The sequence below is a fragment of the Chlorocebus sabaeus genome, chromosome 24, assembly GCF_047675955.1.
Source record: "Chlorocebus sabaeus isolate Y175 chromosome 24, mChlSab1.0.hap1, whole genome shotgun sequence".
Classification (NCBI taxonomy): domain Eukaryota; kingdom Metazoa; phylum Chordata; class Mammalia; order Primates; family Cercopithecidae; genus Chlorocebus; species Chlorocebus sabaeus.
The window spans coordinates 40586788-40613937 of NC_132927.1; the positions used below are offsets into that span (position 1 = coordinate 40586788).

The following is a 27150-nucleotide window of genomic DNA, read 5'->3' on the forward strand; positions in this document are numbered from 1 at the left end:
GTGCTGGGCTGAGGACACAGGCAGATACGAGCAACAGAAGGTTCTGGAGTTGAGTACTACCCATCATTGAGTCTGGAACTTTTCTGGTACTGAGAAAAACCTCCTGTGTCCACACTCGCTTCCCTTTGGACAAGTCACTGTTTCACACACTTTTTCTGTTTTCAGCAACTGGAAAAGGAGCTGGTAGAACGTCAGCCTCAAGTGGACTTGCTGCAGGAGACTTCAAACAGCCTTCTCATTAAGGGACATGGAGAAGACTACATTGAAGCTGAAGAAAAGGTGCATGTTATTGAGAAGAAACTCAAACAGTTACGAGAGCAAGTGTCCCAAGATTTAATGTCCTTGCAGGGAACCCAGGTGAGTCTACTTGTAGCTTTTAAATGTAAAGATTACCATATTACATGCAAACAGGACAGCAGTGTTGCAGCCATGCTCTAAGACAGAAGCCAGAAGCAAGGGCCAGGTGGTCCGAGCGGGGCCTCATGTCGTGCCCTTTTCTAGCTGTGCAGACTCAAAGAGCTGTATGAGCTCTTTGAATCTGTTTTGTCATTTTTAAAAGGGGGTGGGGGGGCGACAATTTTTTTAACTTTTTTTTAAAGGAATTGACTAATTTTTGTATTTTTTGTAGAGAAGGGTTCTTGCCATGCTGCCCAGGCTGGTCTTGAACTCCTGACCTCAAGCAATCCAAAGTTCTGGTATTACAGGCATGAGCCACCGCACCTGGCCTACTTTAAAGTGGGATCTAACTCAAAACAAAGGGAATGCCCAGACTGTGGCCTCACCAGACTTAGGGCAGGTCTATTTTCTCCTAAGCAGCCTAGACTAGACTCTCTTGATGGCCACATGATCTCATTACTGACCTGTGATGAGCTCACCGTCAACTCGAACTGCTGCTGCTAAACTCAGTCTCCCCAGCTCTGTGCTATGGGTTGGTTTTTAATATGGGTTGGCTTTTCCTTGTTTACATTCCTTTTTGTCTGTTGTTGTTGGGAGTGAGAGCAATAGAAGAGCCCCTTCAGGAAAGATTTAAGACTGGGCACAGTGGCTCATGCCTATAATCCCAGCACTTTGGGAGGCCAAGGCAGGTGGATCACTTAAGTCCAGGAGTTTGAGACCAGCCTGGGCAACATGGTGAAACCCCATCTCTGCAAAAAAAATACAAAACCAGGTGCGGTGGTGCATGCCTATAATTTCAGCTACTCAGGAGGCTAAGGTAGAAGGATTGAGTTTGGGAGGTCGAAGCTGCAGTGACTTGTGATTGTGCCAGTGCACTCCAGCCTGGGTGACACAGTGAGACTGTCTAAAACAAACAAAAAAGTTTGATTTAAGCTGGGGGAAGGTGAGCTGTATCATGAAGAATCTGCATGAAACACATTTCTGTACTCAACCTTTGGGGTCTTAATTTCAGAACCCAGCCCCACCCCTGGCCAGCTTCGATGAGGTAGACTCAGGGGACCAGCTTCCCACGGCATCCATGCCAGCTCCCCGAGCAAAGGTAAGCAGCCCCTTTCCTTCTGTGAGAACCTCACTGGCTATTTTTAAAAGTCACTGAGATGAGGGACACTTTGGATTCCAAGAGCCCATTAGCCATTTCAGGACAGCACAGGTCTCTGCTGACCCATAGAGGGCTTACTCCAATTTTTTTTTTTTAATTAAAATATTATTTTTAAGAACTTAAAGTCTGCCTTCTAGTCACTCTTCTTTGGGAGCACTGTAGGTTGTGAATGAGAGCTCTTAGTGTTCCTAAAGGGGTTTCCTGATTTTGCCATTAAAAACAGATCAACAAACTTGACCCTGAAACTCTTGAGTAGATGAACCGAATTATTTCCTACCTCAGGTGACATTTAATCTCAATTGTATTACTCTAGTCTCCAAAGTTTGGCTGTAACACAACATAAAGGTGGTATATAATTTAAGGGAGGATTTTTTTGTTTTATCATTGATAGGACTAAACTGTCTTCAACTTACTAACTGGAGTTTCTTTACCCAGCAGTTCAGAGCAGCGAGAACTACAGAAGGCGAGGAGGAGACAGAGAGCAGGTAACAGGGCTTTACCGTGACAGCAGTCCTTTCCCCTGCTCCACACTCCCACTGCCTCAGTCTTGCCAATGCCACTATCAAGGTCCTTGCAAAATTCTGGTTTTGTTTTGTCTGGAAAGGGCTGGTCTTCTCCTCTGAAACTGAACCCCAACCGTTGGCCCCATTTAAATCTCAGGTCTTGTATTTCTTACTTACATAAGCAGGGGGTCAGGTACTAGAGTGGGTCGTGCCTGTGGAGCCTCCCAATCAGCTCTCAACCTCCTCTGTTGGCAGGGTCCCTGGCAGCACACGGCCACAGCGCTCCTTCCTCTCGAGGGTGATCCGGGCAGCCCTGCCCCTGCAACTGCTGCTCCTGCTGCTACTGCTCCTGGCCTGCCTTCTGCCCTCCTCCGAAGAAGATTACAGCTGCACTCAGGCAAACAACTTTGCCCGGTCTTTTTACCCCATGCTGAGGTACACCAACGGGCCACCCCCGACATAGAGGATGTAGCTGACCACAGGCCACACCACCTGCCTGATTGCTAAGGGTGCCCAGCACGTGGTCCCAGATCAATCTGAGTGACTTAGTGTTGGCAAGGTCTGGGGACCTATGCAGACACCTTCTTCTGGGCTTGCCCGGCACGCTCTCTGAAAGCCCAGGGCAGCTTTCAAATCGTGTTCCTCTCCAGGGGCAGGGAACCTGTGCGGCAGTTGCCCCGGGTGTTTTGGCAAAACTAGTTGATTGGTTTAGGGATCTCTGGAAATGTCAATTTCCTGAAGAGCCAAGCACTTTGTGAATTCTGGTTTATTTGTAAAACAGCATTATTATAATGTAGGTATGGTCAATGAGCAGTGGTGTCCCTCACGTATATTATAGAAGCAAGCGAGCACATTCCACCCTAGAAATGGTTCAGAAACTCATAGGCACCCTTAGCTGATGGAAACAATCACATTTAATATGTTTAGAATCAGTTTTACTCCAATCAGCTGGCAATTTTGAGCTACCAGTTATATACCAAAATGTTCTGTTCAGTACCTAGCTCTGCTCTTTTATATTGCTTTAAATTTTTAAAGAAATTATATTGCATGGATGTGGTTATTTGTGCATATTTTTAAACAATGCCCAATCTGTATGAATAATGTAAACTTCGATTTTTTTAAAAAATCAGATTTTAGCTGGAGCTTTTGACTAATGTACAGTAAATGCCAAACTACCGACTTGATAGAGATGTTTTTGTAAGTTAAATTTTCTAAGACTTTTTCACATCCAAAGTGATGCTTTGGGTTTTAACCGTTTGGCCACGGCAGGGGTTCGGGTTGGGGGGGTGGGGGTTGGTACGGAAACTTGAAGCTGTTTGTGATATGTACAACTCAGATGTTTCTCATTAAAAAACAAAATTAGCCAGACTTCTGTTGTACTGAATTCTATAACAAAGCAGTTCAATGGTATGCTTAATCTTCCAAAGAACAAAAATTATTTTTAAAATATTGGGGAGGGCCTTTTATTCTAAACTAGTAAGTCTTATTTAACTTAACTTTTACAGAATTAACTTTTAGCTCTGGACCCTTGTGTATGTATAAATTCTCAGTGTGTGACCTTCAGATGCTGTAGGGAATGGCGAAAGCAACATGGCGTGAGAGGTGGACATGAAGAGAGGGATCTTATACCCAGTTTCCTTTTTTTTTCTTGACAGAGTTTCACTCTGTCACCCAGGCTGGAGTGCAATGGCCCAATCTTGGCTCACTGCAACCTTCACCTCCCAGGTTCAAGCCATTCTCATGCCTCAGCCTCCTGAGTAGCTGGGATTACAAGCACACCCCACCATGCCTGGCTAATTTTTGTATTTTTAATAGAGACGGGGTTTTGCCATGTTGGCCAGGCTGGTTTCAAACGCCTGACCTCAAGTGATCTGCCCACCTCAGCCTCCCAAAATGTGAGCTGGATTCCCACCTGTGCCTGGATTCCCAGCCTGCTACATGGCAAATTAACAGGCAAAGCCCCTTATTGTCCCTTTAAGCCCAGTAACATTTTACTTTCTACCTAAACAAAGAGGATAGGCATCAGCATTTCCCCTTTCTTGATTGGAAGATACTGAACACAGTTCCTAGTTCCTAACCTGCATCTGTTGGCAGACACAGCTGACCACACAATCCCAGTCCCCTCCTCCCCTTCTCTGCAAAGCACAAACCTCAGGGGAAAGCAGTGAAGCTCATCAGTAGCTGAAGCCTCAGCTTTCCACATTGGTGCCCCTCGTGGGTGAGACATCCGCAAGGCCTGGACAGTTAGGGAGACCATCTGAAGAGAATCCGTCTTCACTTTACCTTCAGTGTTTAAAGTTACCAAATTGTTGGATTGATACAGAAAGGAAGGTGGTTTTTAACCACATAACTTCAAAGTAGTTTAACTCTTTAAAATTATTTTTTTCATGGATTACAATGATCCCAGAGGGAAACTGAAGTGAAAATGTTACCCAAGATTTTTCTTTAGGCCACCGAGTTGATTAGAAGGTCACGGATCCATCCGTTGCTTCAGGCAAAAGAGTATCTCCGTCTTCCATTCCAAATGAGGTGAGTGAGTGAGAGGCCTTTTCTGCCCTTAAGTAGAGATGTGGGACAAGTCAAAGTTGCAGTGAAAGGAAGTGTGGTCTGCATTTCAAAGCCTAATACTGTGCATATCAATTTTCATCTCTTCCTCAGGATGAAGGCCTTTAAGCTGGTTTGCCCCCCCCATCTCCAGGGAAGCCACTGTAGCTTCTTTCACTCAGAGCTCAGTGTATTCCCAAAACTCTTTTATGAGGTAGTCTGGGTTTTATATCGTCTGCAAATCTTTCATTGCCCACATGCAAGAAAATGACTCTTGGCACTAAGATAACTTCAAATGAATGAATTGCTTTTCTCCCCATCTCCAAAGGATATAATTCTAATCAAACTCAGATAGAATGATTACAGAAAATCTATCCAAATAATTGATGCACTAGATACCAGGACTTGTGTGGGCCCCATTTTACTTGTGTACATGGGACCTGTGGTCATAAATCAATCACAGGTGTGAGATGAGCTGACTAAACATGAGATTGTTCTTTTTTAAGAAGCCATATATTAAAGCAGAGCTTCTTCACTCTTCTGAAATCATACTCAAGCATTTGTGTTCAGATGCCCTTTCCCAGGAAAACTAGCCCTGGTTTTCATCAAATTCTCAAAGGACTCTCTAACCCCAAAATACTAGAATTCAGAATAGAATGTAGACACTACTTAGCCTAATTACTGTAAGTTCTCACACTCAGCGCCCAACAAATACATTTTTAAAGCCAAAATAATGAAACACTTTATTTATATCATGTTAAACTCTCTGCCACAGTGCCACAGACATTAAAGGGACACAGTAAGGAAAACACTCCCTGGAGGAAGGGAAAGCAGGTCTCAAAATCTGCTTTCACATAGCAGCAAACATTCATTTCTACAAGGCCCAAATGTAAAGCCTGCAAATGAAATCAACAAATTAGTGTAATGGTACAAAGCATTCGTCTGAGAAAATGGCAAATGATAGCCAACCAACAGGCTCTGAGGTACACACTGATAAAAGGCATAGGACCCACAGTTAAGGCATTGAGACACTCAACAGAGGAAACAACGGCAAAAACATCCATTGTACAGTCAACGGGAACTGTTCGCAGCTGGCATCGCCACTCCTTATGTGCTTCCCATAGAGGAAACCCACTACCAGTTACCAGTGGCTGGTCCTACAAGTGAATAGGATCCCTGGAATTAAAAAAAAAAAAAAAAAAAAAAAAAAAAGGCCGGGCGCGGTGGCTCATGCCTGTAATCCCAGCACTTTGGAAGGCTGAGGCAAGCGGATAACAAGGTCAGGAGATCAAGACCACGGTGAAACCCCATCTCTACTAAAAAAAATACAAAAAATTAGCCGGGCGTGGTGGCGGGCACCTATAGTCCCAGCTACTCAGGAGGCTGAGGCAGGAGAATGGCATAAACCCGGGAGGCGGAGCTTGCAGTGAGCTGAGATCGTGCCACTGCACTCCAGCCTGGGCGACAGAGCGAGACTCCGTTTCAAAAAAAAGAAAAAATCCTTGACCCAAAGCAACAGAAATGGCACTACAGTCATACATCACAGACAATGCGCATCTTAAGAGCCGCCACTGGAGCCAAAATTCCAGCAAGTTTGAGAGCTATAAAAGAAGTGGCACGTGTTTTCACACTATGATACTATAGTATATCACACCACAGGGAAGCATCAGTGCCTAAAAGGTGTGAGTTTTACACGAGTACACTTCCAAGGAACATGTTCCATGTGTTTGGGGAAAGCAGTCACAGATCGCAGTACCCACTAGCTCACGAACCTGGGATGGGACGATGGGAATAATAGAATGCATCTTATTTTTCCATCTGTTGTTGCTGCTGTTCTGTAAAGGTTCATGCAGACCCACCTAAGCTGAGGAGACGGGATCTAAAGGTACAGCAGAAGACAACCCTAACTTTACCACCCCTCCATTCTGCTGCGACTCAGCTCACAAAGCAGATTCTCACAGAAGCAAGTCCTGGGGCAGGAGCAGGACTGGCCCGCTGGGCAAGCAGAAGACTTGCGTGCCAGTCCAAGCTTTGCCATGGGTAGTTTTACAACCTCGAATAGGTGAATTTGCCCCCGTGGGCTTTAATTTACACAGATATGAAAGGTGGAGTTAAACTTTTATGTGAGAGGTTTACAAACTTACTGTGTCTGTAGGGGGGTTCTGGACATTGTGGTGGGAGGTAAGGGGGTATTACAAGGGGGCCCCATTTAAATCACAGCAGCCATGCATGTCATGTTGCACCTGACAGAAAGATTCTGCAGTTTTAAAATATTTGTCTTTAGATTTTTTAACTGGTTGAAGTGCATGGTCACTGTCAGCACTGGACTTGGACTGCCTGCATTCAGCTTTTATCACCTCCCCATGTGACCTTGAGCGAGTTTGCTTAGACCCTGTCTAGTTCCACAACCAGAAAATCAGGACAATAGCAGTTATTATAATAAGGATTAAATATGAATATCTGAGGCATTGAGAACTGTGTCTGGCACAAATATTATCTTTAGGTACTAAATAATGTGTTTTCATCTTTTTAAAAGATTTTCAGCAACTGAAAAAAAATGTGGCGGGGCTGGGCACAGTGGCTCACGCCTGTAAGCTCAGCACTTTGGGAGGCCTTGGCAGGCAGATCACTGGAGCCCAGGAGTTCAGGACCAGCCTGGGGAGCATAGTAAAACCCCATCTCTACAAATACTAAAAGAATTAGCCAGGTGTGGTGGTGTGCACCTGTAGTCCCGGTTACTCGGCGAGGGCGGGAATGGGGTGGGATGGGGCGCTGAGTGGGAGGATCGCTTGAGCCCAGGAGGTCAAGGCTGCAGTGAGCCATGATGGCGCCACTGCACTGCACTCTAGCCTGGGCAACAGGAGTCAGACCCTGTCTCAAAAAAAAACAAAACAGTGTCAAATCTTACTAAATGAAGATATTTTGTTTCAAAATAGGCCTATAAACAGAAGGTTCACTTTGAATTAGTAAAGTCCCTTAGTAGATGTCATAAGAACCAAACCCTGTTTTCACATGCTAGAAAATTCTAGAATTGCTTCAACTCCACTTACACATATAAATATATATGGATATATAATGTGGCTCTGCCAAGTATTGGTAACTGATGTTTCTTCCTTACTGAAATCTAAAATAGTTGCCCTTCCAGCTGAGTTAGCAGGGGAAGTGTTCCAGATCAAGACTCGCACTGCACAGCTCCCATCGATTTTGCACTGTTTTATTTTTAATGCAGTTAAGAGTCCTCAGATTTGTTACTAGGCCGACAGCTTTGTCTCATGTTCCCACCTTAATTTTTTTAGAAAAATCCCTTCAAGACTATTTTAGGGTCAAATCTTTTGTAGTCAGTCGTGGTAGGCAGTGACTATGAGACAGGCCTGACAGAGGGGTGCCGTGAGAACAGAGGGAGATTTGGTGAGAATAGCTCAGCTGGAAACTCACTGTGCGGCGCTCCCGCGACTGCCCACTCGAGGCTCTAAAGGGATTGCCATTGCCAGTTCACTCCCAGGAGTAGAAGTGAACACATCTGTCTTAAGATCTACTCTCCAAAAAAAAAAAAAAATAGATAGATAGATAGATATTCCACGTTAATTTTTTTTTTTTTTTTTTTTTTTTTTGAGACAGGGTCTTCTCTGTCACCCAGGCTGGAGTACGATGGTATGATCTCGGCTCACTACAGCCTTGATCCCCCAGGTTCAGGTGGTCCTCCCACCTCAGCCTCCCAGGTAGCTGGAACTACAGGCCTGCACCACCACACCTGGCTAATTTTTGTATTTTTCGTAGGACAGGGTTTCTCCATGTTGCCCAGTCTGGAGTCAAACTCCTGGGCTCAAGTGGTTCACCCACCTAAACCTCCCAAAGTGCTGGGATTACAGGCGTGAGCCACCGCATCTGGCCTTGTTTTGGTTTTTTATGTTTTTGTTACCTGGTAATCTCTTTTAAAAATACATTTAATAGAATTTCACTGGCACATAATGAGTTGTTGAAGGCTGCCTTCTTTGCCTCTTACTTCCTACTCTCCAGCTTCCAAACCCCTCTATTGGGAGTGGGGCATTCTAGGCTGATCAGGAGGAAAGAAGCTGCTATGAAACCAAGTTTATCCTGCCTGTACTAAATCTTACTAAGGCTGTAACACTGAGTCACTAAGAATAACTTCAAACTGCCTCAGAACGCAGACATCAGTGTGTTCTCTAGGTACTTGTCCAAGCGTTTCTGAAACAGCTAAGCTCAACTTTTAGTAAAATTGCACCAATATCAAAATTACAGATTATTCAAGGTCTTACTAGCAAAAACCAGTCTTGGTAACACTGAATGTAATCTTCCTAATGACTTAGTAAATACAGGATGTGCTAGCCAAAGTGAACATATTTTCAAAAAATATATATTTAATATCACATCACAAGGTAATTAAAACATTACTGCAATAATGAAACATGATTATTTAATTGCTCACTTTCAAAGTATGCTGTTACTCATTTTGCACATTCACTGTGTTTTTGACATTTCAGAGGTGCCCTTCTTCATATCCTGTTTATGGTTCCACTTGGAATAAGAACTAATACTTTTACTGTTTCTTTTTCACCCAGCCCACCATATAAATTTTCCAATAAGAAAATATTTTTAAAAGCGCTCTCAAGTGTAAAAGAATTTTTTCTTGCTATAAATAATTATCCCTAAATATTTCTGTTTAAGGAGAGTTCACAAACTGGGTCTTGTTCAAGGGGTGTACTCATCAAGTCTATACAGTGTGGCCCCAGAACTGACACGCTGGGGTGCATAGCTACTCATCCACCCATAAAACAGTATGCCATGCACATCCACAGCCCAAAGTGTCCCTGACTACTTGGGGTAGCTGATGTGGCAGTTGTGGCTCTACTTATGAGGTTGTACAAGATGGAAACTGCATCCACAGTGCCCCAGGGAAACACTGTGGCTGTCACCCACACCCACAGGAGAGAACCCCATTCCTGCAAACACGGCCTTTCTCCAGCACCCATCCTGGCCCAATGGGACAACAGGTGTAAGGAAGGGCAGTTCCAGGAGCAGGGAGATTTGTATCTCCCACAGTTCTCCATGAAAATGATCACATGTTCATATACACATACCCCAAATTATTGGCAGGCTCTGTGAATGCAAATCAAGAGGGACAAATCTGTGCAGCTGGCAGCAAGGTTAGGGAGAGAACATGACTCACATCCCAGCTTGACTACAGTCCCTCTGGCCTTTGACAGAATAAGCATCATGATATGATCAGTCCCCACAGGCCTGGGAGGTAAGTACGCAGATGTCACAGGGGTTTTCAATCTTACAATCAAGTGGTCCAGAAAAAAGCATACAAAGGTCAACTCTCAAAGGGAAGGGTAGTGTGTACTGCAAAAGAAGGCTTAGCCCACTTCCTGTAAGCATGTCACTTCCTCTCCCCTCTGATTCACGGCCCTTCCAAGTCAGATTTCCACCATTCATTCCAAAACCTTTAAGATGTTTCACAAAGGGAAGGAAGGAAGATGGAAAGTAAGAATACCACATTGAGATCCTATGAGGCCATCCAGTGTGGAAACGCTGCATTCAAATGTGCCCTCCGCTAACAAGGAAAACTATGGCTTCCTCACCCTGACTCCTGGGAGTTGGGGAGGGCGAGGGAAGGACGGTACAAGACCAAGCCTGCCATCACCAAATGATGGACCACACAGCAGAAAGATGAAGCCCAGGCCTCCGACACACGAGTTCACGCTTCAGCCTTTGACCTCTGTGGGTCCGTTCACCTCAGGGCCAGGCGTCACTGAGATTGTGGGTTCTGGGAGCCCTCTTTGTTTTTACTGTCCTCTGCCGGGCTGCACTCGGACCCCGTGATGGAGGACTTGCACCCGCGAAGCATGTGGGCATTCAGCATCTCCAGCAGCAAGTCATACACTGGGACCACGTTTTTGCACTTCATGCTGAGCAGATGTTCCATGCCCTTGTTACTATGGGGACAAAAAGGTGCTGAGATTCCCTCCTCCAAGGCAGCCACAGGAACACCGAAGCCTTCCCCAGCTCCCTGCTCAGAGTCAACCTACCCCACCCCTAACCCCACTCTTCCCCCAGCCCATTTATCCATGGCTCATGCATCCAGCTCCCCCTGATAATTTAGGCTCAAGGGCAAGGACGTTGTCAGCCTCTGTGTCCCACAACACACCCATGATGGCCTGGCACATAGGACAATAGATTGTCATTATTTGCAGTAATCATGTTCTATAAAATCATTGTGAACACTGACTCCTCACTCCTAGGGGAAATACAGGGTTAGGTTCCTGCAAGCCTCTGGCCACATCTTCATCGGCTGATCAATACAAAACCTTGTTTTATGTGTGTTTCCTTCTAAAGATGCCTTATGTAATCAATACTATTGACTCATTAACATTGAACTCATGGCCAACAGCACTGTAACTTACACCTGAGCAAAGCTTAACACATACTTTCTCCATAAGGAACATCACAGCTTTTCCACACCAAGGAACACTAGACAGCTCTTCAGCCCCACACTAGGGGGCCATTTTCAACAATGAAGTCACTCACCAAAGGCTCAAAAATGTAAAACCATGGCACTAAGTAGACCAAGTAAAGGACACTTGTTGACAGTAGGAGAGCAGCTGCTTGTTCCGTCTCAGCTGGGACTGTGCATGAAGGGCAACTCAAAGTTTTTGCCACTCTGTTCATGACCTCAAAAACACCACGAATATTGATTTTGGGGTTACAAAGAAATTTTAGCAAGCAGATAAATTCACATTGAAGGAATCTACAAATAGGATCTGTTCTGCAAATGGCTGTATGCTGAGTAATCATTAAAGGGGAAAGGCAGAGGTCTTCACCTCCTCTCACTTAAGATTCTTGAGGTGTATATTGTCCTTCTGCATAGCCTTTAGACTTGCCTCCTCAGTGACCAATTAATTACCTTCTATCCTCCCCTCCCCTCCTCCAGCTCCAGGGCAAGGCTACCCTCATCGTGGGTGACACCAAGCACTGAGCATCATTGTACCAACAGTAGCCACCACTACACACCCTCTTCATCAGCACGCACAATTACATTTCCTGATCAGAAACATGCCCTACCCACAGCCATTCCTTCCTAAATCTGCTGGGCCCACCACTTCTCTTAAGTCTTATCCTTAATTTCCTGATGCCATCGAAAGAACCATTCTTAGGGAAGCATTTGTGCACTTTTCCATATCACCAGCTCGAGGGGCCATCTAGGAGAGCGGGTCTTAGCCTCTCCACAAAAAATGACCCAGGGCCTTAGCCCTGGGTGGTATAAAGAAGAGTGGCAGTTCATGTTAGGGGAGGAACTGCCCCTTTTAGGAGTCCATAAACAGGCTATAAACCCCAGCAACTGAAAAACCGATGAACCACCAGTGGCTGCCATGCAGATCTTGTAAGATACCACATGACATTCCTTCCATGCCCACTCTGTACCCATCTTTGGCTACAGGTGTGTGAATTGACAAATCCCCCATTCCCTTTCAGGTGTCATTTTCCTTAACCTGCAGACACTTTTCCCAAGTCACTTCACCCTCTGTTGAGCACATAATCCCACCCCACGCCCGAGTGGGACAGCTCCTGAGAGCACGTACCTCGCATGCCTGACGTGGGACAGGAGCATCAGGAGGTTAGCCAGGCGCATGGATTGCTGCTGGGAGGAGATGCCGCTCTTGGCGATCACCCAGACCAAAGCGTCGGTCACGGCGTTCAGCAAGTGGGCCAGCTTCTGGCTGCTGTCAGCATCCTGGGTCGCTGTGACCAGAGGGTACATATCTGGACAAAGAATAAAAGCCACAAGTCATTGCTCTGAGCAAAGGAGCAGAAGTCGTATGCTCAGCTGTTGTGTGTGCCTGCTCCGAGGTAATCTGGGTGCTTTGACAGCTGCATGTGTGGCAAGACCTTATAAGCATGGTCTTACCTCCCCAGGGGCTCTTCCCTGACAGCCAGTCCCATCACAGAGCTAGAAGAGAAGCCTGGCCTAATGCAGACAGACTAAATTGCCACTTGAAGTGCCCACCAGACCCATAATTGTGGCCTTGCCATGGCAAGTATATCTAGTCTCCTGAAACCATTCCATGATGTTTCTCATCTGCGGCAACAGATACAGAGATGGTCAGAAGGCGAGATTAATTCTACTTTTACCCCATGGAGGGCTCCCCATCTAAAGGGAGTTTAATAAACAAAGGAATGGCCAATATGATGAAGCCTCCTCTGCCACCTCCTTGTGTGTACCACACGCCTCGGACAGCCATGGCAAGGCCCCTGCTGCCACCTCTACATTCTCACTTGAGTGGCACCTGGCTGGGGCAGGAAGACCACTGATTTGGAGTCAGATGGACCTACTTCCTAGCCACCATCTGGAGCTCTCTGAGCCTCAGTTCCTCACTGAGCAATGCATGCAGGAACACATCTGCTTAGGTCCCCACAACCATGCCCTGGGTAGGCTGCCTCCCCGATCCTGCCCTGCCCTGTGTTTAACTCCCCTCCAACTCTAGGATTGAGACACTGTGGCATCCCAGTGGCAGCAAAGTAACAGCTCAGGTAAATCTCCTCCCCGTCCCCCACCCCGGACCCCTGACTCCTTGATTCCCTTTAATAATTAGCTTCTCTTCCAGGCTTTCCATTTCAAAGCATGTGAAATCAACCAGGGAGCTGCTGAGTCTCGGCTATCATGAAACTGAAGATGGCTGGTGCTCCAGCATCCACAGAATTTGTTTTGGTCGTTTTTGTTCTCTATTTTTATTGGCATTTTCAGTTCAATTAAGCCAGCTCAATTCAACTAAGTTCAACTCAGTTAAGGCAACAGATGTACTGAAGCACAATTATGTAAGTGTAGTGCTTTGCCACATCCCTAGGGACCTCCATAATGTCTGATGATGCGGATTTAAAATATTCATCTTTTCAATAGCCCTGAAGCTGCTTCTCCAACCCTCCTGCTCACTTTGTTCTCCACACTGGTTCTTCCAGAGTCCCCCCACATCCTCAGACCTCCCACTGTCACCCCAGAGATGACTTACCCTCCCACTTCAGAGGAAACAAGTCCCTACCCTTGACCCCGTGTGTCCCCTTCTGAGTGGCCAAAATGCAGATCTGCTCATGGGGCTTCCTTTAATGGCTTCCCAACTCATAGGATCAAGTCCAAACCACCTGGCGCAGCTATCAGGGGTACCAGGGCCCTTCCTGCTCCTCTCATCTGCAGTTTCCACCACACCTCGCCTTGAGTTCCCCTCAAGGTGACGCTCCGAACATGCTCAACTTGCTGCTTGGAAACTCTCCTTCCTCTTTCTCTACCCTGATTCTCTTGCTCATTTATACCCATTCCTCCTGTGGATTCCAACATGGTCATGAAATTCCTTCTGGAAGCTTCCCCCAACCTCCCTACCATCCCACCCTAAGTCTGGTCTGAGGTGTCCCCTGATGCTCTAACAGTGCCCTGTTCATCCCCGGCAAAGGCTCCACATTGCCCCACATGCTGGATGTCTGCTTGTCCCCACACACACTCCACAGCCACCCTTCTGCCCTCAGCAAGACTGGACATGAGTGCTTTGAGGGCACAGACCATTTGTTTTGTTTGTTTTGTTTTGTTTGTTTGTTTTTGAGACAGAGTCTCGCTTTGGAGTGCAGTGGTGGGATCTCGGTTGACTGCAACCTTCACCTCCCAGTTTCAAGCAATTCTCCCGCCTCAGCCTCCCTAGTAGCTGGGATTACAGGCACACGCCACCATGGCCCGGCAAATTTTTTGTATTTTTAGTAGAGACGGGGTTTCACCATGCTGGCCAGGCTGGTCTCAAACTCCTGACCTCATGATCCACCCGCCTCGGCCTCCCAAAGTGCTGGGATTACAAGCGTGAGCCACTGTCCCCGGCCAGACCCTTATTTTTTTGACCAAACTCACCATCATATTTGAAATGGTAAATGTGCATGCTAATGTATGTTTTAGGTACACACAGAAAATTATCAAAAGTACAGAGAAAATTATTTCGAGCTTACTTAGCTGCATAAACAAGCACTTCCTTTTAACTACCCTGTAGTCTGTTCAGCTGCGTGGCATGTGCTCCATGGACTTCCATTGCCATTAAGAAATACTGTGTCTGGGAATTCCAAAAGGAGCCAAAATTGTGTGCCTGTACATGTCTCAGTTCAAAGTGATAAAGATTGAAAATATAAAAACAAATCCTCAGATTATACACAAATGTTCATAGCAGTATAACTCAGCCTAAAAGTGGAATGTACACTAACTAATGAATGGCTCAACAAAATGTGCTCTATCCAGACAGTGGAATAGTATTCAGCTACGAAAAGGAACAAGGTACTGGTACAGATGAACCTCGAAAACATCAGGCTAAGCAAAAGAAGCCAGACACAAAGGACCACATGTTGTATGATTCCATTTATAATAAAATGTCTACAATAGGCAAATCCATAGAGTCAGAAAAGCAGACTAGTGGTTGCCTAGGGGTGTGGGTGGGATAGGGAGTGGGAAATGATGGCTAATAAGCATGGGGTTTCTTTTCAGGTGATGAAATTGATGTTCTAAAATTGATGGTGGCAATGGTTGCACCACTTACCGTGAATAAACTAAAAACATTGAACTGTATACTTAATATGGAGAAATTATATGGTAGATGAATTATATCACAATAAAGCTGTTACTAAAAATAAAACATTGAACTGTATACTTAATATGGAGAAATTATATGGTAGATGAATTATATCACAATAAAGCTGTTACTAAAAATAGTGATAATAATCATAAAAGAACGCCTCAGAACCAAAATTACAATAACACAAATTCCCTGGGCTGTGTGCGACCAAGGTTCCCCTCAGAGAATATGTATGTGTCATTGTGTTACTTCACAAACCACAGTCATTGCCAAGGCCAGACCCCGGGCCTTCTGCAGGCTGTAGGGGCAGCACAGCTCCACATGGGGCCCAGAGTCCATCAGCCACAGCGGTCTGGGGAGGTGAGGCCCTGCAGTTTTGGAAAGGCATATGCTAAATCCATTTTACATATGGCGGGGGGAGGGGGGAGCAGTGTATATACAAAAAGACTGACCTATTTAAAATTATCCTGGGGACTCCTGTTCTCACTGATCACATAGAAAAGAAATACCCTCCCAGAAAGGAACTGTGCTGAAGAATACCCATGCCGATGCCTGGCTCTCCAGTCAGCAGTGCCGTGCCTGCACCTCAGGCATCCGTGCTCGGGCCCTTGCTCATCAAACACATTTCTACAGAGTACTTGCTAAGTAGCAGGCCCTGGGCAGGGTGGGGCAAAGGACAGGATCCAAAGCCCTGCCTAGTCAGACACAGAAAACAACAAAAATGTAGCACCCTCTCCACCCCCAAAAAGTAAAAACATCAGGATTCACTGTAGAACAAAATTAAATTACTTTTCATGAAACTGAAGAAGTATAGTTTAAAAAAAAAAAAAAAAGACAAGATCTTGGCACCATGCCCCACACATACCAAAGAAAGTGAAATAAAATCAAGGACACAATCTCCTCTCCCCTTTATCAGCTGGGAACAGCTGTGTGCTCCTCTCACCGGCCCACCTGATGACATTCTGAGCAGCACAGTGGTGGGGGACAGCCACCCCTCCTCAAGGTTTGCCAAGTCTGATTTGTTCAAAGGATGAAAATATAAGCTTTCCTTGACTGAAGGCAAATAAATGAGAAAAATCGAATGTGTTAATAAAAGTCCCAGAATACTGATCAAAGGAAAGAAGTCCTGGCTTTGGGGAGCTGTATGCAGCGTTTGCTTGTTTGCTTTGAGGAAAGGAACCTCTGGCCGTGACCCACACCCTCTATCACCACCTCCTGCCCCCAGCACATGAGGGAAGACGGGACTCAAAAGGTGCCATGGTGTGAGGCCGGCAGGCTGCTGTTCAACTGTGCTTTGCCCCAGCATTCTTGGTCAACAGAAAAGGACCCCCCCATCTTTCCTCATCAGCATCCCTCCGTGTCTTTGTCTTCTCCACCCACGCACTTCATGGGAACTCTCCCTATAAACTCAGAAGGAACCAAGGTTTAAGCCAGTGTCTCTTAATAACTTTCTTAATGTAAAATAGGATTTCCTGGCTTAACCCCTCTATTTCTTTCATTTAATGAAAAGTTTCATCCTTCGTAAATCTTAAAACTGTTTAAATAGACTTGTTTTAAATTTAAAATATTTTAAAGACTATGGGATAATTGATGTAATTAATTACACCCTAATTCCTAAATTCCATACCCCCTCTAATTCTATCCAAGGGAGGGTTTATCTAGTCCTCAGGCCCCTGGGTGGCAAGATGGCCAGTCTATCTGTTGGGTGTTGGGTAGGCTATTAACTATGACACTTGCATAACACCTTAGAGTTTATAAAAACACTCTAACAAGCATTGTAACAGGTTGTTAAATGCAACATTTTCTGTTCTCTCTTAGTCTCAAGAGCCATATCAAAGGCTAAGTATGGTACAGGAATTCCAAGTACCACATATCCTATATATGCATAGTGGAAGAGGACTGGCTGAGAGAGTTAGAATGTTGTGGTCCTTTCCCTTCCCTCCCCAGGAGAGAAATATGTGCCTCTCCACTTAAGCCCATGAAGGATCAGACCTTTGATTAACTATTTGAGTGTATATCCCGTTCTAGACCAAAAGCATTGTATATAAATCATTTTGACGTCCTTAGTATTTAGAAATCGTTGATATACACACCAGAAACTGAGCTGAAATTTAGTTAGATGACAGTTCATTTCCATTCCATATTATAGCCATTGTTAGTAGATATGCATAACCCAGAAATGGGCAGCTTGTAAAATGGCTACTGACTACCCCCGACCTGGCCAGCTAGCGTGCTGTACCACTGCAGATGTGATTGGGTGACATAATCCTAACTTGAGCACGTCACATACACAGGAAAACAGGAAACCAAACTATGCAGGAGACCATTTTCAGACGGCTCAGTGCTTATCTAGCATGGCAAGGCCATCTGGCAGTAAACAAATGCAACACTTGGAAACTTCTATCCTAACATGGGATAGAGAAGTTCACAGCCTTTTGACTTAAGAGACCTACCCCATTTCTCCTCTTCTGACCCTTATCCTCCAGGGCCTCCACCCTGTGCTTTATTTGGTTCCCTGCCTGGTGGTATCTCTTTTCCATTTAGCCTACAAACTTTGCTCTCTTAATTTTTGTTTTGTTTTCATTACATTGTTTACAGATTCATTGAGGTATACCTGACATGCAATAACCTGCACATATTTTGTGTGTATGATTTGATGTGCTTTGACATACGTATATACAGTGGAACCATCAGCACAACCAAGATAATGAACACACTCATCTGCAATTTTTTGACTTGATGATGGTACAAGAGTGATATGCATTCAGTAGAAACTGTACTTCCAGTAGCCATATAACCATTGTGTTTTTTCATCTTCAGTACAATAACTTTCAGTATTCCACAAATTACATGAAATATTCATTACTTTATTATAAAATAGGCTTTATATTCGATGATTTTGCCCAACTGCAGGGTAATGTAAGTATTCTGAACACATTTAAGATAGGTTAGGCTAAACTATGATGTTCAGTATGTTAAGTATATTTTTGACTAGCAACATTTTCAACTTAAGATGGTTTTTTGGGAAATAACCCCATCATAAATTGAGGACCGTCTGTAGTTGTATAGATTATTTCTGGACTCTCTGTTCCATTGATCTATTTGTTTCTCTTGACATTGATACCACATTATCTTTGAAATCAGGTAGTGTAAGGCCTCCAAGTTTGTTCTTTTTCAAAGTTGTTTTGACTATTCTAGGTCCCTTGCATTTTCATATGATTTTAAGAATCAGCTTATCAATTTCTACCAAAAAACTTCCTGGGATTTTTATCAGCTTGAATCTATAGATCATTTTGGGGGAGCACTGAAAACAATACTGAATCTTATGATCCATTAACATCTCTATTTACTCAGAATTTATTTAATTTCCTTCAGCTATATTTTGCAGTGTTTAGCGTGCAGGTTTCACGTCTCTTGCAAGTTGAGTCCCAAGATTTCATGATGTTTGATGCTATTGTAAATGGTATTGGTTTTTTATTTCAATTTCCAGTTGTTCACTGCTGCCACACAGAAATATAATTGATTTATATATATTGCCCTTACACCTTACAAACTTGCTAAATTCACTTTTTTTAGACTCCTTAGGACTTTCTACATAGACTATCATGTTTTTTAAATAAAGAGTTTCACTTCCACCTTTCCAATCTTGATGGCTTTTACCTCTTTTCTTGCCTTATTGCACTCGGTAGAACTTACAGTAAAATGTTGAATAGAATTAGGGACAGTGGACATACTTGCCTTGTTCCTGATTGTGATTAAGTATAATATTAACTGTAGGTTTTTCATAGATGCCCTTTAATGGGTTGAGGAAGTTTCCTTCTATTTCTTGTTTGTTCAGTGTTTTCAGCAGGAACGGATGTTGGATTTTGTCAAATGCTATCTGCATCTATTAAGATAATCATGGCTGGGCGCAGTGGCTCACACCTGTAATCCCAGCACTTTGGGAGGCCGAGGCGGGTGAATCACCTAAGGTCAGGAGTTCTAGACCAGCCTGGCCAACATGGTGAAACCTCATCTCTACTAAAAATACAAAAATTAGCTGGGCATGGTGGCGGGCACCTATAATCCCAGCTACTCAGGAGGCTGAGGCAGGAGAACTGATTGAACTCAGGAGGCAGAGGTTGCTGTGAGCCCCAAGATCACACCAATGCACTCCAGCCTGGGCGACAGAGGGAGGACTCTGTCTCAAAAAAAAAAAAAAAAAAAAAAAAAAAGGTAATCATATGGTTTTTCATTATTATTCTGTCAATATGGTGAATTTTGATTGATTTTCAAATGTTAAAGAAAACTTGTATTCCCGAAAATTCTGCTTGTTCATGATGTGCTATCCTTTTAATATAGTATTGGATTCTAATTACAAAAAAAAAATTTTAGACAACTTTTGCATATACTTGCATGCTGGAAATTGGTCTGTTGTCTTTTCTTCCAATGTGTTAATCTGAGTGTTCTATCAGAGTAATGCTGGTCTCACAGAATGAGTTGGAAAACATTCCATGCTCTTCAATTTTCTGTAAGAATATGTGTAAACTTGGTGTATTAGCCCATTTCCACACTGCTGATAGACATACCCAAGACTGGGCAATATACAAAAGAAAGAGGTTTATTAGACTTACAGTTCCACATGGCTGGGGAAGCCTCACAATCATGGCAGAAGGTGAAAGGCACGTCTCATCATGTGGCAGCAGACAAGAAGAGGGCTTGTGCAGGGAAACTCCCATTGTTATATAACCATCAAATCTTGTGAGACTTATTCACTATCATGAGAACAGTAAAGACCCACCCCCATGATTCAGCCATCTCCCACCGGGTCCCTCCCACAACATGTGGGGATTATGGGCACTACAAGATGAGATCTGGGTGGGGACGCAGAGCCAAACCATACCACTTGGTATTATTCATTCCTCAAATGCATGGTAGAATTCTCCCAGAATTCCAGATGGTGGTGGGGCCACCAGTTGGTGGAGCAGTCAGAACACACACATGTATAGGTTAAGTTTGCCATCTTATATGGGCACAGTTTGTGGCACCCCAAAACAATTACAGTAGTAACATCAAAAATCACTGATTACAGATCACCGTAATAGATATAATGAAAAAGTTAGAAATATTGCAAGTGTTATCAAAATTTGACACAGACATAAAGTGAGCACATGCTGTTGGAAAAAATGGTACCAATAGCCTTGTTAAATGCAGGGTTGCCACGAACCTTCGGAAAACATGCAGTATCTGTGATGCACAATAAAGCAACGTGCAATGAAATGGGATGTGTTTCTATTCTTGTGCTTTGTGCTGGGATGCAGTTAAATCACTTAGCAATTGTTTGATCCTCCAGGCTTGTTTTTAAGTTTTGCTTGGTAGGATCATAATGGCCTTTAGTCTAGGCCCACTACTGAGGCAATACCCTTCTGAGTACTATATGAAGGCTGAGAAGTGCCCAATGCCCAGTGTACTGCAAGGTTTTTCACCAGTGTACTGGCTGGTGAGAATGTGAACTGTTCCTGGCCCTGTGTGAACTCTAGGGATTGTTTTGCCCACTTCTTTCTGATGATTCTTTCCCTGTCCTTGATATCCTCATAAGCATGGGCAGATTAGCACTCAGCTGAAGACTTGAAGAGGACTCTCCATACATCTCCAAAATTCTGTGTGTAGCTCTTTCCCATTCAGTACTCTCCCCTCCAAGTCCTAGCTGCCTTGCTACCAAGAGAGATCACTGGTGTCTATTTGGGTTACCCTTTGTGATGGTTAATCTTAGGTGTCAACTTGGCTGGATAAAGGGATACCCAGATAGCAGATAAAGCATTATCTCTGGGTATGTCTGAGAGTGTTCCAGGAAGAGACTAGCATTAGAATCAGTGGACTAAAGCCAGGCACAGTGGCTCACACCTGTAATCCCTGCACTTTGGGAGGCCGAGGTGGGTGGATCACTTGAGGTCAGGAGTTCAAGGCCAGCCTGTCCAACATGGTGAAACCCCATCTCTACTAAAAATATAAAAAATTAGCCAGGCATGGTAGTGCATGCCTATAATCTCAGCTACTCTGGAGGCTGAGGCAGGAGAATCACTTAAACCCAGGAGGCAGAGGTTGCAGTGAGCCAAGATGGCACCACTGCACTCCAGCCTGAGTAACAAAGCAAGACTTCATCTCAAAAAAAACAAAACAAAAAACAAAAACAGTGGACTAAGTAAGGAAGATCTGCCCTTAACCAATGTTGGCAGGCACCATCCAATTGGCTGAGGGCCCACATAGAACGAAATGGCAGAGAAAAGGAAAATTCTCTCTCTCGGAGCTGGGACACCCATTTTCTCCTGCCCTTGGACATCAGAGCTCCAGGTTCTCCGGCTGCCAGATTCTGGGACTCACACCAGTGGCCTCCTGGTTTCTCAGGCCTTCAATCTCAAACTGAGGGTTACACCATCAGCTCCCTAGTTCTCAGGTCTTTCCATTTACACTGAGCCATGCTATTGGCTTCCCTGGCTAACTAGCATGCAGATGCATATCACGGGACTTCTCAGCCTTCATAATCATTCAAGTCAATTTTCATGATAAATCTCCTTTCATTTATCTACCTACTTACCTATCCATCCTATTGGTTCTGTTTCTCTGGAGAAAGCTAATACACCCACATCCCTGCTTTGCAACCTGGAAACTGGCTCCAGGCAGTAAACTGGACAAAGGACTCTCCTCGTTTGTGTCCCTCCTCCTGGGGAACACTGCTGTCCAATGTCCAATATCTGTTTTATATATTCTGTCAGGGTTTTAAATTTTAAGGCAGGGAGGCAGATTACATCCCTATTTTTCTTTTCAATTTAAATACCATCCAGAATAAAAAAGCCTGTACTTACAAACCCTTAAAACCTAGCATAGAAAAGACTCACTTATCCTAGCAGTGAAAATTGTCCCATTTTCTCCATAGCAATGCTGAACAGGATCAATTTGTTTTGACAATTGTTATGACTACCAAGAAAGAAAGGAAGTTCCTTAAAAGAAGATTTCTGGCCAGGCGCAGGCCCAGTATTTTGGGAGGCCGAGGCAAGTGGATCATGAGGTCAGGAGTTCAAGACCAGCCTGGCCAACATGGTGAAACCCCATCTCTACTAAAAATACAAAAATTATCCAGGCGTGGTGGTGGGTGCCTGTAATCCCAGCTACTCAGGAGGCTAAGGCAGAAGAATTCTTTGAACCCAGGAGGCAGAGGTTGCAGTGAGCCGAGATTGCACCATTGCACTCTAGCCTGGGCAACACAGCAAGACTATGTCTCAAAAAAAAAAAAAAAAGAAAAGATTTCTTAAACTTGGATTTACGGTAAACAAATTTTACTCATTTACCGCCACAAGTGGTAATTACATCACATGTCTCCCTCGCCTTCTGTAATTCTCTCAATGTGGCAGCTCTGTCATACTGCAGGGGAATGCTGTAGCCTTCATCTTTCCCATTTGCACAGATGCTGAGTCTAGCTTTGACAACAACACAATATGATGTCTGGGAGGCTAAAATGCCTATAAGGAGCCTTGCCAAACAGAAGGCTTTATACTGCAAAGTGTTGTAACAACAAGCAAACACTGCTTTCTGAGAAGCACTTTCCTGCACAGAAAAGAGTTCTAAATTATTTCTGAAAGTGAGAGAAACCCCATCATCTGGCATTTGATGATCCTCCATTGCCAAGATGGGAAGGTACTCTTCAAGCAGATCCTCCCTTTGACAGAAATGGTAGCATGTATGTGAGGTAATGTTGGTAGGTGGTTTAGAAAAGGTCGGAAAGAGTTGACTTTATTCCATGATCAATTTCAAATATCCTGGCTGGTGGGCCAGATGTGGTAGCTCACACCTATAATCCCAGCATTTTGGGAGGCCAAGGTGGGCGGATCACTCGAGGCCAGGAGTTCAAGACCAGCCTGGGACAACATGGTGAAACCCTGTCTGACATGGTTAGGCTTTGTGTCCCCACCCAAATCTCATCTTGAATTGTAATCTCCATAATCCCCATGGGTCAAGGGAGAGACCAGGTGGAGGTAATTAAATCGTGGAGGCAGTTTCCCCCATGCTGTTCTCATGACAGTGAGTGAGCTCCCACAAGATCTGATGGTTACATAAGGGTCTCTTCTGCCTTTGCTTGGGACTTCTCCTTCCTGGCACCTTGTGAAGAAGGTATCTTGCTTCCTCTTCACTTTCTACCATGATTGTAAGTCTCCTGAGGCCTCCCCAGCCAAACTGAACTGTGAGTCAATTAAACCTCTTTCCTTTATAAATTACCCAGTCTCAGGTATTTCTTCATAGTAGTGTGAGAACAGACTAATATATCATCTCTACTAAAAACACAAAAATTAGCCAGGAGTGGTGGCGTGCACCTGTAATCCCAGCTACTTGGGACACTGAGGCAGGAGAATTGCTTAAACCTGGGAGGCGGAGGTTTCAGTGAGCCAAGATTGCACCACTGCACTCCACCCTAGCCTGGCCGACACAGGAAGACTCTGTCAAAAAAAAAAAACAAAAAACAAAACTTGGCTGGACTTTCCTTATACGCACATCAACATAATCATCAGTGTAAGCTGGGCCCTCATGTTATTCTGTAAAAGGTGAATGGTAACTATAAACAGGGAATGGTGTGTTGGGTGCAGGGGAAATGACCTGTTAGGCAGGTAAGGCCAGATTGAGATTCAACTAGGAAATGCTCAAAGGTTGTCCTCCAGGTCTCTATACCTTCACATGGTCTTCAGATTCCTTCTTCATTCTCCCTCACCCAGTTCTTCAGGGGCTAACCCCACCCTCCACCCCAGATCCAAGCAACTCCTCGACAGGATCCTGTGCTCTCTCCAGAGCTAATGTATGGTCTGTTGCCCATTTACAGAGATGGGTAGAAATTGAGTGTGAGCATTCAAAAACTTTTATAGCAATCAACAGAGAAATTTTAAATCAGTTGAATATAACTAATAATATTATAAACTAGGACTCCTATTTTTCACTTTTATTTTTTCTCATAATTCATTTTTGTTATATTTTGCAAAAGTAACTATCCTTAACACTCTAGCCTGGGCAACAGAGTGAGACCCTGTCTCAAAAAAAAAAAAAAAAAAAAAAAAAAAAAAAACCAGTGCCAATATCCAAGAGTCTGTGAGAGAAGACATGTATGAAGGTCAGCTGGCCCCAGATCAAGAGGAGCTGGAAACATGTGACCACAGTGAATTCTGCATTGAATCTTGGCTTCAGGAACCACTACTTTGGCTGATTTAAAAGACTATAGTATAATATAATCTGATACCTCCCTGTTGTTTCAAGCATCGAACTCTAAGATTGAATAAAGAAAGCCCCATATGTTGTCCAAATAGAGATATCTGTAAGTCTTCAGGTGAACATTAAAACCTGGATATACATAGTGTTTGAGGAAGAAAAAAAAATCAATAACCTAGAGGCCAAACAAGTAAATGGCTAAGCAAAGCCATCAATATCTGCTAGAGCAGATGGCTTGGACGCCAGGTAGATCGTGAACTGACCAGTGTGACAACCATCCAGAAACTTAGAAAATCATACAAAATAACACACCTCTATTGCAGTAATGTTTATGCTTCCTAATGTTAAAAAGGAAGAGGATCTGGATATTCAATAACAGAGAAATGGTTGAACAATTTAGTATAATGCCCTCATTTCAAAGATTGTGTTAGATCTCTCCTAGTTGACCCAGAATGGTTTCACAGCATTTTGAAAAGTTAAAAAAAAAAAAATCCAGGAATTCGAGACCAGCTTGGCCAACACAGGGAGACCTCACCTCTACAAAAAATACAAAAATTAGTCGGGTATGGTGGCAGGTGCTTGTGGTCCCAGCTACTCAGGTGGCTGAGGTGGGAGAATCACTTGAGCCCAGGAGGTCAGAACTGCAGTAAGCCATGATCGTGCCACTGCATTCCAGCAGGGGCAACAGAGTGACACTGTCTCAAAAAGAAAAGTGAAAAAACAAGATACAGACTGCGTACAGTGGCTCATGCTTATAAATTCCAGAACTTTGGGAGGCTGAGGTGGGAAGACTGCTTGAGGCCAGGAGTTCAAGGCCACCTCTGGCAACACAGCAAGATTCCGTCTCTACAAAAAAAATTGTTTCAATTAACCAGGTCTGGTGGTATGCACCTATAGTCCAAGCTACTTGTGAGGCCGAGGTGGGAGGATCACTTGAGCTCAGTTCTAGGTTACAGTGAGCTATGATCATGCCACTGCCCTCCAGCCTGGGCAGCAGAGCAAGACCCTGTCTCAAAAAAAGAAAAGAAAAAAGGAGGGGAAGGAAGGAAGGGTCACGAAAGTTATAGTGTTATTTTAAGGGCAGGTATTCCTGATTTTATTTTCTTCCTTGTAAGTTTTTCTCATTTGAATGTTTATTTACAATAACCAGATATTATTTATATAAGAAAAAGCCAACAAAACTAAACCATCTGCATATCCTAGACACCTTATTTCCCTCCTCTACCTCCCACTTTTCCCTCAAGTCAAGTCCCTTGCTCCCTGACCTCACGCCACAATGTCAGTTCAGGCTCTCATTGCCTCTAATGGGCCCCCAGCTTCAGTCTCTGCCCTTTCTAGTCCTCCACATGGAAACCAGAGTGACCTTTCTATATTGCATATCTGTGCATGACACTCCCCTGCCTGAACCTCTTCTAAGCTGCCCAAAGCCCGAGCAGCAGTTTCTAATCTTCAGCACTGCATTTTACAGTCATGCCTACTTCCCTCTGCTCTTTCCTGAAGATTTGTTCAAACATCATTCCCTTCTGCAACAACTCCAGCATTTCTCTTATTTTCCAGCAGTACTTTGTGTAGACTTTATCATAGCACAGAAATCATTATTTTTAATGATTTGTTTTCTCTCCCTTCCTGCCTACACTATGAGCTATTTGACGGTAGGACCATATCTTTACCGAATGAATGAATCTAAAAAAGTAGGACCCCAAACATAAGTATAAATGCATGCCAACCATGTAAAGTGTCTGTGTAAGCAATGAAAAAAGGTTAAAAGATAAACAATTTAAAGTTCTTTTCTTTTTCTTTTCCAGCAAGTGGCTTGAGCTACTTTTAAATTGATTGCCAGTCATTCACTTAATGAGTAATTTATGTCCAAGTTACCAAAAGTTATCTACAGTTTAAATCGCTATCAAAATAAAAACAAAGTCCAAAAGGAAACCATTTTACCCTTTTCAAATAAAATAGAAGTTCAACATTCTTCTTACTGTCACACTAGTTGTAGAAACAGCATCTCTCCCCGATAAAACATGGCCCAGCTGTGTGGTTACTTACTGGAATTGAGCAGGATCATGGCCTTGACACAGAGATACTCTTTGTGTTGGAGTTTTAACTCTCGAAACCTTGAAGTAGTTGCCAGGAGCATGTCAAAGATTTCCAGAATTCCTTCTACGCATTTCCCCTCATCCCTACAAAAGTTCGTTTGGAAATTTAAGGAACATAGCTTCAGGAAACCATAAAAAAAACAATAAGGAGTGTTTTCTTTTTAATCTCAAGTTTCATCTTGTAACATGTTCATCTGATAATATAATTTTAACTACAACAGGGTGTTAATGAGACCACACCCAGCAATATGAAATTACTAGAATTATCTTCATATAAAGAAGACAGGCCATTTCCTATAAATCCCAAAAGTAAATATATGAATAAATATTATTTAGGCAACAATGTGCATTGGAATATTTTCCTGCTATATTTTCACCAAATGTTTTCTTACAGCAATACCACTCCTATTGATTGTTTTCAATCAAAACCATGTCAGTCAACCAGCCCCAGATATGGCACATTTTTTAAAACGAGGCATTCCACGTTCCCATCAGGAAGTATTAATGAGGAAGACTGTGTGTCATAGAAGCAAGTGTCCCAAGAATAAAACTCCATATCTAAGGCTTAACTCTCACTTCCTGGTGGTCATTTAGAAACTGGTGTAGCAACTAAG

General features: G+C 43.8%; 2 protein-coding genes across 22 annotated transcripts in view; one reads left to right on the forward strand and one right to left on the reverse strand.

The window, feature by feature from the left end:
• SYNE2 (spectrin repeat containing nuclear envelope protein 2) overlaps window positions 1–3422 on the forward strand; it is a 374252-nt gene extending 370830 nt beyond the window's left edge. For 15 of the 18 annotated variants that reach the window (XM_037984103.2, XM_037984105.2, XM_037984100.2 and 12 more), the window contains 4 exons: window positions 166–357; window positions 1409–1495; window positions 1991–2040; window positions 2314–3422. In XM_037984103.2, coding sequence (XP_037840031.2) covers window positions 166–357; window positions 1409–1495; window positions 1991–2040; window positions 2314–2521 — 537 coding nt within the window. In that variant the 3' untranslated portion in view covers window positions 2522–3422. The remainder of the gene's footprint in view (window positions 1–165; window positions 358–1408; window positions 1496–1990; window positions 2041–2313) is intronic. The other 3 variants (XM_037984108.2, XM_037984112.2, XM_037984110.2) reach the window with 1 other exon arrangement.
• The window catches only part of ESR2 (estrogen receptor 2), an 85442-nt gene that overhangs the window by 12925 nt on the left and 45367 nt on the right, over window positions 1–27150 (reverse strand). For 2 of the 4 annotated variants that reach the window (XM_007986933.3, XM_073011070.1), the window contains 3 exons: window positions 26487–26620; window positions 12204–12384; window positions 10001–10559 (listed from right to left, as the gene is read on the reverse strand). In XM_007986933.3, coding sequence (XP_007985124.1) covers window positions 10373–10559; window positions 12204–12384; window positions 26487–26620 — 502 coding nt within the window. In that variant the 3' untranslated portion in view covers window positions 10001–10372. Of the gene's footprint in view, window positions 1–4028; window positions 4615–10000; window positions 10560–12203; window positions 12385–26486; window positions 26621–27150 lie in introns of those variants that run through there. The other 2 variants (XM_007986936.3, XM_073011071.1) reach the window with 2 other exon arrangements.